The sequence below is a fragment of the Trachypithecus francoisi genome, unplaced genomic scaffold, assembly GCF_009764315.1.
Source record: "Trachypithecus francoisi isolate TF-2019V2 unplaced genomic scaffold, Tfra_2.0 Lachesis_group14, whole genome shotgun sequence".
NCBI lineage: Eukaryota > Metazoa > Chordata > Mammalia > Primates > Cercopithecidae > Trachypithecus > Trachypithecus francoisi.
Window position 1 is genome coordinate 26,482,799 of NW_022681459.1, and position 13,637 is coordinate 26,496,435.

Genomic DNA, 13,637 nt, shown 5'->3' on the forward strand with positions numbered 1-13,637 from the left:
TTATTCTTCTCTTCTAAGTGAGCCTGATTGGCTGGCTTAGTTCCATAAAAACAAAATCATTGGAATTTCAAATGTAAATATGTTGATTTTGTAGCATAATCAGGAAAGATCTGACATCTTTACAATACTGAATCTTCTGATTCACGAACATGGTAGAGGCATTTTCACTTATTTAGACTGTTTCCTTGCCCACCATGATTCCAGTATTTTTAAGATCTTTCTTCATAAACACATTTCACATTTCCTGTTAAATTTATTCCTATGTGTTTGAGGGGTTTTGTTGCTATTATGAATTAATTCTTCTTCCATTGTATTTATTACTTGTTTATTAATAGTGTACAATAAAGTTCTGGTTTTAAGACATGGGTCCTATATATATCTAACCATCACACTAAGCTCTCAGCAGTTCTAACAAGTTTTAACAGAATTCACTAATGAAGCCTCCAAGCTTGAAGTTTTAAGAGTTGTGATTTTTTTTGTTTTGTTTTGTTTTTCTTTAGTATCCAACAGGTATTTTTAACCTCGGGAGCCTTCCTTTTACTGTTTCTAAATAGCAGCATTTCATCAACTGCAGTATTACTGACATACAACCATGTTTTATTATGACACCCCTCAAGGCCAGTTGTCAATGACTATAATATGTATTTCTGGATATTAAAAATAGTCTCTTTTTTTCTAAGATGCATTAGCTAAATCCTGCATAAAGGAAACAGTACGAACTATGATTTCTCAAAGTCTTCTTTGGCCTTAGGATTTTAGGATTTTTAGTAGACCTCATGTGTCTACTTCCAAAGTCCAAATTATGCTTGAAATCTACACATTTGGAGTGACTACCTAGTCTGTACCTCATGCTCATGAGCTTAAGAACGTCTACTTTGACAACTTGTTAGGCAATAAAATAAGGACTCTTTAATATATGCTGATCCTTTTTTTTTTTTTTTGAGACGGAGTCTCGCTCTCTCACCCAGGTTGGAGTGCAGTGGCGTGATATCCGCTCACTGCTAACTCCACCTCCCGGGTTCACGCCATTCTCCTGCCTCAGCCTCCCCAGTAGCTGGGACTACAGGCGCCCACCCCCCCACGCCCAGCTAATTTTTGTATTTTTTAGTAGATACGGGGTTTCACCGTGTTAGCCAGGACGGTCTCGATCTCCTGACCTCATGATCCGCCCGCCTCGGCCTCCCAAAGTGCTGGGATTACAGGCATGAGCTACCGTGCCTGGCTGATCCTCTCTTTTGCTGTGAAACAACGTATTATTTATTTTCTTTGGATATACAGCCAATCATTTTTTTGTGAAGAACCTCCGGCCGGGCATGGTGGCTCACGCCTATAAACCCCAGTGCTTTGGGAGGCCAATACAGGAGGATTGCTTGAGGCCAGAAGTTCAAGACCAGCTTGTGAAACATAGCAAGACACTGTCTCTACAAAAAATTAAGAACTAACTAGGTGAGGTGGCACATACCTATAGTCTCAGCTACTCAGAAGGCTGAGGCAGGGGGATGACTTGAGCCCACAAGTTTGAGGCCAAGCGAGCTATGATTACACCACTGCACTCCAGCCTGGGCAAGAGAGAGAACCTGCCTCTGGGGAAGGTGGGAGAACCTCCATACTGCTTCCCATAATAGCTGTACTAATTTACATTCTCACCAAAAGTGCATAAGAGTTCCCATTTCTCCACATCCTTCCCAACATTTGTTATCCTTTGTCTTTTTGAGAACAGCCATTCTGGGGTGAGGTAGGATCTCACTGGGGTTTTGATTTGCATTTTCCTGATAATTAGTGATGTTAATTTAAGCATATTTTCATATATCTGTTGGCCATTTGTATGTTTTCTTTTTAGAAATATCTATTCAGGTCTTTTGCCCATTTTTTAATTGAATTTTTTTCTATTGAGTTGAGTTCCTTCTATGTTCTGGATATTAACCCTTTGTCAGATGCACAGATTTTAAAAGTACTTTCTCCCATTCTTCAGGTTGTCTCTTTGATCTATACTGATTGTTTCCTTTGCTGTACAGCAGCTTTGTAGTTTGATATAATTCCATTTGTCTGTTTTTGCTTTTGTTGCCTATGCTTTTGGGTATATATCCGAAGGGAAATGAAATCACTCAACTGAAGAGATACCTGCACTCCCATGTTTACTGCAGTGCCATTCACAATAGTCAAGATAGGAATCAACCTAAACACCCATCTACAGATGAATGGACAAAGAAAATGCAGTGTGTCTGTGTATACACACACAAACAATGGAACATCAGAAACAGAACACTCCTCTGTCATTTGTGGTAATATGGATGAACCTAAAGGCCATTATGTTAAGTGAAACAGCAGGGCACAGAAAGGCAAACACTGTGTAATCTCACTATTGAATTTTAGAAGTTGATTTCACAGAAGCAGAGAACGGAACAGTGTTACCTATGGCTGGGGAGTATGGGGGAAGAGGGGGACCATGAGAAGTTGTTTCAATGGGTATTAAGTTACAATCAGACAGGAAGGATAAGTTCTGGTGTTCTATTACACAGCAAGGTGAGTACAGCAAATAACAATGTGACAGACATTTCAAGATAGCTAGAAGACTTTGAATATTACCACAACAAATAAATGATAAATACTTCAAGTGATGGATATAATTACCCTCATTTGATCCTTATACAATGCATATATGCACTGAAACATCACACTGTAATGTCTTTCTATAATTATTACAGGTCAACTAAAAACAAAAAATTTAAAAAGAATGTAGGCTGGGTGTGGTGGCTCACACCTATAATCCTAGCACTTTGGGAGGCCAAGGTGGGAGGACTGCTTGAGCTCAGGAGTTCGACCAGTTTGGGCAACATGGCAAAACCCCATCTCCACCCAAAAAACATACACAAAAAAACTTAGCCAGGAGTGGTGGCACGCACCTGTAGTCCCAGCTACTCCCAGCTACTCAGGAGGGTTAGGGGGAAGCATCACTTGAGCCCAGTCGACAGAGGTTGCAGTAAGCCAAGATCGCACCACTGCACTCCAGCCTGAGTGACAGAGTAAGACTCTGTCTTTAAAAAAAAAAAAAAAAAAATGTATTCGTCAAAGGTAGTTAGCTGTCCTGTTAACTGTTAAAATGAAAATATTTTCCTGTATGCTCACTCATGCATCCTGGGGGGGGGGGTAAAATTCACGTAACATAAAACACACCATATGAACCATTTTAAAGTCAACAATTCAGTGGCATTTAGTGCATGCACAATGCTGTGCGGCCATCATAACTACCTAAGTTCAATAGCTATTACTTCACAAGATACACTGCAACCTGTCAAGGCATTTTTCAATTCTCTAGGATTTTAAGTAGGCAACCAAACTATTGGAAAATAAAAATTTTTTATTTCCAGTATTTGTGCATTTTTGTTCTTTTTTTTTTTTTTTGAGATGAAGTCTCGCACTGTCGCCTGGTGGGGAGTGCGGTGGCACGATCTCGGCTCACTGCAACCTCCGCCTTCCAGCTTCAAGCACTTCTCCTGCCTCAGCCTCCCAAGTAGCTGGGATTACAGGTGTCCGCCACCATGCCCAGCTAATTTTTTGTATTTTTAGTACACATGGGGTTTCACTATGTTGGTCAGGCTGGTCTCAAACTCCTGACCTCATGATCCGCCCACCTCAGCCTCCCAAAGTGCTGGGATTACAGGCGTGAGCCACTGCGCCCAGCCCATTTTTGTTCTTTCTTGCCTAGCAATACTAAAAAAAATGAACAGTTGTAGTAATAGCATGGTGTTCATTTTCTGCAAATATTTAATTTTGTAATATTTTTAATCTCGATAAAAGTCGTAATAGTACGACGAGCACCCATACACTGGTCATCAAGATTCACCAACCGCTAACAGTTTGCAACACTTGCTTCTTGAAGTAGATATCATACTGACATGAACCATCCAAATCTACCTTGCAGACATTACTTCAGCCCTAAAATCCTTAGTGTGTATCGCCTAACAATGATGTTCTCCTACATAACTATAACATGGTTATCAATACTTTAAAAACTTAATACTGATAAAACATTATATAATCCATATTCAAATTTCCCAAATTTCTCAAGCATCCTTTACAGCTTTTTTCTCTCCTAAATCCAGAACCCAAATCAAGGCTCACATATTAACATTTGTCCCCTTTCCTGAGGTTCCTTATAAAAAAGTTCTCCATCTTTCTGCCTTTCTTGAAACCAAACGTTTGAGGAATAAGAGATTTGTTTCACAGTTTCTCAATTTGGATTTGTCTGATTGCTTCCTCAGGAGATTAGGGCCAAACATTTTTTACCTAAATAGTAAGTAGGTAGAGAAAATGTTTAACTACAGATACAATGCATTTCATAGCTACAAGTCAATTCAGATTTTCTTTTTATGTCTTGGTGTTTTCTCTGTATTTACCTCCAATTTTCCTTTATAAAGCTGTTTAAAATATCCTCTTTTTATTATCTGAAGGATATTAGTGATACCCCTTTTTCAAATCTGATAATGGTTATTTGTCAAGTTTTTTTTTTGTTCCCTGAACAACCTGTCTTTTACCAGTATTTTTAGCCTTTCAAAGAACTTCTGGCTTTGCTGATCCTTGCTACTATTATGCACATTTTTTCTATCCTTAATTTCTGTACTTATCTTCAAAATTTCTTTCTTCTTGTTTGTTGTTCTAACTTCTTGAGAAATACAGTTGATCATTGAATTTCAGCTTCTCTTTAATACATCAATTGGGTGTAAATTTCCCCTTCAGCACAACTTCGGCAGAGAATGATATACTGTTATGAAACAACTTAACCCAAAATTTTTAGCTGCACTGGACAACAATAAATATTCATTATCCCATAGTCTCTATGGGCCAAGAATTCAACAGCAGCTTAGCTAGATAGGTCTGGCTCAGTGTCCCGAGGCTGCAAGATGCAGTCAAGATGTCGACCTGAGCCACAGTCACATAAAGGCTTAACTGGGAATACGGGGATCTGCTTCCAAAATGGCTTACTCACATGACTACAGCAGAAGACATCAGTTACTACTATGAAGACCTTTCCATAGGGCAGTTTGAGTATGCAATCTACCTAACAATTGGCTTCCCTCAAGAGCAGTGATTAAAGAGAACAAGACAAAAACTATCTTATTATGGTGTAGTGTAACTTCAGAAACACTGAAAGTCACACTATGCCATTTTCTCATTATCTTTCAAGTTCACCGGTCAACCCTATTCAGCAAGGAGACTACAGTGGCCTGAGTGCCAGGAGGCAAGAATCACTGGGCGCCACCTTCAAGGCTGACTCCCAAAGAGTACCTCCCTCAAGTTTTCGTATGTAATGTTTTCATTTGTAAGGTTTTCATTATTAATCGGTTCGAAATATTCTTAAATGTCTATTGTGATTTTTTTTCCTTTGACGTATGGATTATTTAAAAGTATAGTTGACCCTTGAACAACGCAGGGGTTAGGGTATCAACCCCCTCCCAGGCAGCTGAAAATCCACATGTAACTTTTGACTCCCAAAAAACTTAACTACTAATAAAGTCTTACCAGTTGCATGAACAGTCAATTAACACATATTTTTGTATGTTTTATGTAACGTATTCTAATAAAGTAAGCTAGAAAAAAGAAAATGTTATCAAGAAAATCATAAGGAAGAGAAAATATATTTACTATTAAGTAGAAGTGATCATCTTAAAGGTCTTCATCCTCATTGTCTTCATGTGGAATAGGCTGAAGAGGAGGAGGAGGAATAAGAGGAGTTGGTCTTGCCATCTCAGGGGTGACAGAGGTGGAAGAAAATCTATATATGTCGACCCATGCAATTCAAACCCATATTGTTCGAGGGTCAACTATACATAAAGTTTACAAAAAGTGAGGAGTATCTGCTATTAATTCTGGCTGTTAGTAATTTCTTGTTTAATTACATTGTTGTCAGAGAATACACTTAAAATTATTTCAGTTGAGACCTGCTTTAGCCCATTTAATGTATTTCAAGTAATATAATTATGTTTATATTGACATTTACTATCCCAGTATCATCTTAGTACTGTTTTTTTTCTCCTTTCTTGTTTCACTTTTTTTATTAGTACATATCTCCCCACCTCTATTAAGTCTAGTAATTATACGATCTCTTGCCATACTTTTGGCTGTTATTCTAGAGATTTCAAAATGCATCTTCATCTAAAGTCTAATGTAAATTTGAATTTTTTTATTTTCCACTTCTTGAACAATGCAAAGATCTTAGAATATTGAAGTTACCTCCTCCTGATATACACACTATACATTCTTTAATTCCATACGTATTTTGAAGCCCAGAATTCACTTATCGTATACAGCCAATGTTTATTTCCATTTACCCACACATTCACTTTTTTTTTTTCTTAACTCTTCATTGCTTCTTGCATCTCCAAGTTTCCACTTGGGATCACATCCTCGCCTAAAGAATATTATTTAGGGCTGGCGCGGTGGCTTATGCCTGTAATCCCAGCACTCTGGGAGGCCAAGGCAGGTGGATCACAAGATCAGGAAATACAGACCATCCTGGCTGACACAATGAAACCCTGTCTCTACTAAAAAATACAAAAAATTAGCCAGGCGTAGTGGCAGGTGCCTGTAGTCCCAGCTACTTTGGAGGCTAAGGCAGGAGAATGGCATGAACCTGGGAGGCAGAGCTTGCAGTGAGCCGAGATCACGCCACTGCACTCCAGCCTGGGCAACAGAGCAAGACTCCATCTCAAAAAAGAGAAAAAGAGTATTATTTAGAATTCCCTTTAATGCTGTTCCATTGCTAAGAAATTCTCAGCTTGTCTAAACATGTACTTAATATACTTTCATTCCTCAATGATGTATTTTAATAGGCTCAGAATTATTGACTGGCATTTTCTATTAGCAATTTAAAAATATTACTTGTCTATCAACTTCCCTTATTTCTATTGAGAAGCTAGCAATCAGTCTTCTTACTACTCCTCTAATTTTCCCTAAGGCTGCAATGATTACTCATTGTATTTGGTTCTATTTATTTTCTTCTGACCTCAATTCCACTTCACTAATTCTTCAGTTTCATCAGTTGTGTTCAGATGCTGTTAAAATCACCCACCGAGGTTGGGTGTTGTAGCTCACGCCTGTAATCCCAGCACTTTGGGAGATCAAGGCAGGTGGATCACGAGGTCAGGAGATTGAGACCATCCTGGCTAACACGGTGAAACCTCGTCTCTACTAAAAATACAAAAAAATTAACCAGGCATGGTGGCACGTGCCTGTAGTCCCAGCTACTCAGGAGGCTGAGGCAGAAGAAACACCTGAACCCATGAGACAGAGGTTGCAGTGAGCTGAGATCGTGCCACTGCACTCCAGCCTGGGCAACAGAGTGAGACTTCATCTCAAAAAAAAAAAAAAGTACTACTAACGAAGTAGACTGTTCAGATATATTCAGTAGGCAATAAATGCATGTGAGCCCCCACTACAAGAAGCATCATTTCAGGGAAGACTAGAATTCCACTTTCAAAGAATTTCAAGATGATTTTAAGACAGGCACCCTCTCAAAGTATAAATGTTCTTATTTGCTGCTATATTGTCAGTACATTCATATCAAACTATAAAATGTTAACTGTGAAACCTAGCAAGAATTTCATTTTCAAACTATAAAATCTTCCAGAAAACAATATACTTCTTAACTACATGTAGACAAACCAAAAGTCTTGCTTAAACTTCCAAAATAAAACACTATCTCAGCAAGGCACGGTGGCTCAGGCTTGTAATTCCAGCATTTGGGGAGGTGGAGGAAAAACGACTGCTTGATCCTAGGAATTCAAGAACAGCCTGGACACCATGGCTAGATTCCATCCCTATAAAAAATGTAAACAGCTGGGGTTGGTGGCACACACCTGTGGTCCTAGCTACTTGTGAGGTTGAGATGGGCAGACCTTGACCCCAGGCTGAGGTTACAATGAGCCAAGATCACACCACGGCACTCTGCCTGGGCCAAAAAACCACGAAAAACAAAAACCACTATCTCAATTATAACTATCTTCATCCCATAATAGCTACTCACTCTCTTTTCTTTGAGAATATTCACTAGAAGAGAACAAAAGTCACCTTTTATCACAAAAGTTCACACCAAATCCATTTAAGTGACCACTAATATATAGCCTAGGTGAATGTGCATAAAAAAATTGAACCACCACCAGTTTTAACCAAATTCTAATGAGAGACACCAATGTGCCTTTAAAAGTCTTATAAATCAAAACAAAATAAAAGCCTTACAAATCATCTAACAATTTACTTCAGCCTAACCAAACATAAGTTTCAAAAAATGATAGAAAAGCACTGAAACAGTGTAGTAGGGACAGGACTTGGCCCACCCCCACTAACATGTTTCTCCATACGTGACCACTGACCACCAGACATTTTAGCACCATCCCCACTGGCCCACACTCACTGACCAGACCTTGTAAGCTGTCTAAAAAAACTAAAACAAGCAGCATTCCTCCATGAACCCTACTCGGGAGAGTTAACTCTATTGCCCATATGTGCACAAGGCCAGGAGAAGGACCAATCCTAACCCTGAGCCTCACTGTAATACTAAAACCTTCACCCAGAGGGGCTTATCTCCCCCCTCATTATGCGACATATGTGTTAGCATGATTCTTTAGTGCATCTGCACACCCTGCGCTCCACCCCACACGTGTAATAACGTTCACCTACCTCATGAGTTTTGCACATCACCCTCCTTAAGACACGGCAAGGCATTCCCCTGGGGAGCCAGCCAGAGGACCCTTCTTCCTTCACTGTCTCACCTATTCCCAATGTTTCAGGCATAAGTCTCTTTTTTTTTTTTTTGAGACAGTCTCACTTTGTCACCCAGGCTGGAATGCACTGGTGCGATCATAGCTCACTGCAGCCTCAACCTCCTGGCTCAAGCAATCCTCCCTCAACCTCAGGTACTGAGACTACAGGCGTGTGCCCCCTTGCCAAACTATTTCTGGGGTTGGGGGTGGTGTCTCGCTATGCTGCCCAGGCCAGGTCTCAAACCTGTGAGCTCAAGTGATCCTCCCACCTCAGCCTCCCTAAAGTGCTGGGATTACAGGCATGTGCCACTGCTAGGCAGAAGTCTTAATAAACCTCGGCATAAGTCTTAATAAATCTTGTCTGGGAAGTCTGCCCAGCCTCCTATTAATTTCTGTTACACTGAGAGCCAAGAACCTTGCACTACTAAGAGCAACATATTCTGTCCCTAACAACTAATGGATGCAAGGCAACGATCATCAGTGAGGAATACAGAAAAACACTAGACATTTTGTGCCTTCTGATGGAAGAACTTACACCTCAATGTGATCAATTTTCTATCAGTGATGAAATTCTCATACCCCCACCCCACACGTTTTGAATCAGAAACTTTGGGGGTAGTGCCTAACAATGCTTTAATCAAGCCCTCCAGGTGATTCTCATGCACATTAAAGAGAACCACTGCTCTAGATCCAATAACCAACTTAATAGAAATACAGAGGAACATATTAAACTACTCCAATAGGATACAATTGGCAACATCCAAACTGTGGGGAAACTACAGATAACCCAGGTCCTTCAACAAAGAAACTGCAAGATCATTTTTTTTAACTGCATAGGTAGGTGAAATTTATATTTTAAGTTTCTTTTAGTCTATAGCAACCAATTGTAACATGCAGGCTTTGCTTTGCTCCTGATTCAAACAACCTAAACAAAACACCACTTACGAGACAACTGGAAACTTGAACATCAATAAACAGTGTGATAATAGTGTTGTAGTTGTTTTAAAAAGGAATCTTTTCCTCCCATAACAGTTGCTATGAAAAAAGGGGGGGAGGGGAATCCTTATCTTTTAGAAACACAGAATGAAATATTTGCAGAAGAAATGATATAAAATCTAGGATTTGCTTTAGGTACAAGATGAAGCAGTTAGGAAAGAACTGGCCATGGGTTGACAGATACATAGGAGTTTATACTATTCTGTCTATTCTGTATAGGTTCAAAATTATCCTCTGCTTATCGTGGAAAAAAAAACTTTAAATATTTAGGCATATTAAATCAACCAAGCGGCTGGGCACAGTGGCTCCCGCCTGTCATCCCAGTATTTAGAGAGGCCGAGCCAGGCAGGTCACTTGAGGTCAGGAGTTTGAGACCAGCCTGCCCAACATGGTGAAACCCCATCTCTACTAAAAATACAAAAATTAGCCAGGCATGGTGGTAGACACCTGTAATCCCAGCTACTCGAGAGGCTGAGGCACAAGAATCGCTTGAACCCGGGAGGCAGAGGTTGCAGCGAGCTGAGGTTGCAGCGAGCTGAGATCGCGCCACTGCACTCTAGCCTGGGCAACAGAGCAAGACTCGGTCAAAAAAAAAAAAAAAAAAAAACCACCTTAGCAAAATCCACAAGTTTTAAAGTTGAAAAACAATCTATCACCAGTTTGCAACTGACAGTCATCCAGTTCAACCATAAACCCCAAAATATCAATAAGCTTTCATGTAAATATGCATTAGATCTTCATTTCATCAGCCTTCCATGATTTGTGGAAGTATGAATTATCATTTCTTACTTAAAATATATAGTTACTAATACACATCTTACTGCTTCCCAATTCTAAAGAAACTGTTTTAAAGAAAAAGGTGAAAATATATATAGGAATGTGCCCACTAAGCTAAAAGTTTACCTGTAAAGATGTAATTGATCCTGTATGTCCTTGGAGCACAGCAACCGGGGCACAAGTTCTCAAGCACCACACTCTAATAATTTTATCACAGCTCCCCGCGGCAATCATTGTATTCTCGTAGTTTACTGCCATATCTGAAATTTCTGCAGAATGACCTCTTAATGTAGATAACAAGCGGCCATTATGTGTTGACCAAATCTTTACCAAACAATCATCTGAACCCTAAGAAAAAAGATATCCAAAAATTAATGTTAGTACAGCAAATCTTTTAAATGATATTAAAAGAATACTTTTTATATGCCATCCAAATTAACTATCTTTAACTTCTCTCTTTCCAACTATAGAATACTTTGTTATTTATGTAATAAATTATGACTTACGGTCGGAACACTTACGGAATAACAGTATTTTTCTTTAAGGCAAAGAAAGTATACACAAAAATACTGCCAAGTTATCATTTCTATGGGTCAGACTCCATGATCAATACTATTTTCCCCCAAGTTCTCTGCAAAGTAAGAAGTCCAACTCAAAGTTCATGGCTCTCTTATATCAACTAACAATGGTTAAATGTTAGTCTAGGCCGGGCGCAGTGGCTCACGCCTGTAATCTCAATCCTTTGGGAGGCCGAGGCAGGCAGATGACAAGGTCAGGAGATCAAGACCATCCTGGCTAATGCAGTGAAACTTCACCTCTACTAAAAAATACAAAAATTAGCCGGGCGTGATGGCTGGCGCCTATAGTCCCAGCTACTCGGGAGGCTGAGGCAGGAGAATGGCATGAACCCAGGAGGCAGAGCTTGCAGTGAACCGAGACTGCGCCACTGCACTCCAGCCTGGGTGACAGAGCGAAACTCCGTCTCAAAAAAAGAAAAGTCGCCGGGCGCGGTGGCTCAAGCCTGTAATCCCAGCACTTTGGGAGGCCGAGACGCGTGGATCACGAGGTCAGGAGATCGAGACCATCCTGGCTAACACGGTGAAACCCCGTCTCTACTAAAAATACAAAAAAAACTAGCCGGGCGAGGTGGCGGGCGCCTGTAGTCCCAGCTACTCGGGAGGCTGAGGCAGGAGAATGGCGTAAATCCGGGAGGCGGAGCTTGCAGTGAGCTGAGATCCGGCCACTGCACTCCAGTCCGGGAGACAGAGCGAGACTCCGCCTCAAAAAAAAAAAAAAAAAAAAAAAAGTCTATTCACACCAAGCTAAATAATGTGATGAATGTTGGAACAGATCTATACTTCATAGTGAGAAACATGACTAAGTGGCAATCCCAAAAACAAACAAAAATGGTGGGAACAGCCTCCTCACAAACAACACAGTCTCAAGTTTACAGTACTAGCCAGCACCCATTCATTCAAGAAACTCTTGATTATCTACTCTTGAATTGTACACCTGCAAAATCAAAGTTAAACTTCTCACCTATCCTAATTTACCCTTAAAACATTAAAATGATAAATTCCAAATTTTTTCAGATAGGTTTTTAATACTTACTTGAACACTAATGGGTTATTTTATAATCAACCCATTTTCCTGAACCAGTGATTAATGTGAACACGAATCACTTGTAGAGGTCTGAGGAGCTTTTTATTTTGGGGGTTTACAGTTAATACATGTATTTAATTACAATGTAATCTAATTCAGTAAGTCTAGAATGTGCTAGAGGGAAAGTATTAGGTATGTCTATTTTTAAGCATCCTTAAATATCACATTTAAGAACCACTACTCTAAATCATTGTATCTCAAAACAGCACAGAGTCCTGACTATCTTCAGCTGACGCACTTATTAAAAATACGAATTCATGAGACCCACACCATACCTACTGAGTCAAAATCTCTGAGGATGGGAAACAGAAACTACATATTTTGTAAGATTTCCCAGATGATTCTGAAGCACATTGAAGTACTCTAGATGACACCAAATCAAGTTTAAAACGTTAACTCACTGTAAAGATTCTATGTCCTGTCCTATCAAATGCTACACAGTAAACAGCAGACAGATGTCCGAGAATCCTTCTGTGCATTTTTATATGCTGATACATAGTTCCTGGAAATGCTGTACTAAAAGTGGAACACCCTGTGAGTTGTTTTCCTCGATGTATCTCCACTAGGAAATAAAAACAATGAAAATGGTTAAGGGAGAGCCAATATGGAAAAATCTAAGAAAAACTCGAGTAACAATTGCTAGAGGGTCACAAAAATCTATGTTCAAGAAACCCTAAGGACACAATTTCTTCCCAATTCTATTCTTCTATATTCACTAATACAGACTTCTTACTACAGTAAGATTCTTTTTTATTAACTTTATTTTTAGTAATTATTTTAACAATAATTTGATATTTGATAGTTATTACTATCAAAACATTTCAACCAGTATTTCCTTTTAAATTTTAATACAGCATTTATAAAGGTTGTTGAGAAATGTAAAAAGAATTATTTCAGGCATCTCAAAGGCCAACCTTACTTACCAAGATTTGGTGGGGAACCATAATTCACTGGCATTTCAGGAGGTCTTCCTCTATGAAGAGCAGCAAAGGCAGAGCCCTTCCAAACTGTGTGCCTGCAGTCTTTAAAATGAATTTTAGATACACATAAAATCTTGAAAGTTAACCCCAGGAAAGATTTTATAGAATACTTACGTATATTGTAATAAACTGTTTATTCAACATTTTACCAACTAATATACTTTAACAGAAAAGCCCTGGAGGTTTATTAGACTATTTCTGAAGAAAAAGAAAATTAAGACATCTCAGATACAGCAGCAACAACAACTAACATTTGTGTAGCACTTTACAATTCACAAAGTGCTTTCAACATACATTAGCTCATTGAATCCTCACAACAACCCTGTGAGGTAGGTATTTTTGCCAATTTACAAGTGAGGTAACTGAGGCTCAAAGGTTCTAGGGCCTTTAAAGAGATCCACAGCAATGGTTGGTAAAGATGGACCAGAAAACCAGATCTTGACTCCAAGTCCCATTTCATGCC

General features: G+C 39.4%; 1 protein-coding gene across 2 annotated transcripts in view; it reads right to left on the minus strand.

The window, feature by feature from the left end:
* BRWD1 (bromodomain and WD repeat domain containing 1) overlaps positions 1 to 13,637 on the minus strand; it is a 132,920-nt gene that overhangs the window by 103,161 nt on the left and 16,122 nt on the right. For both annotated transcript variants that reach the window (XM_033232486.1, XM_033232488.1), the window contains 3 exons: positions 13,118 to 13,216; positions 12,596 to 12,756; positions 10,659 to 10,880 (listed from right to left, as the gene is read on the minus strand). In XM_033232486.1, coding sequence (XP_033088377.1) covers positions 10,659 to 10,880; positions 12,596 to 12,756; positions 13,118 to 13,216 — 482 coding nt within the window. The remainder of the gene's footprint in view (positions 1 to 10,658; positions 10,881 to 12,595; positions 12,757 to 13,117; positions 13,217 to 13,637) is intronic.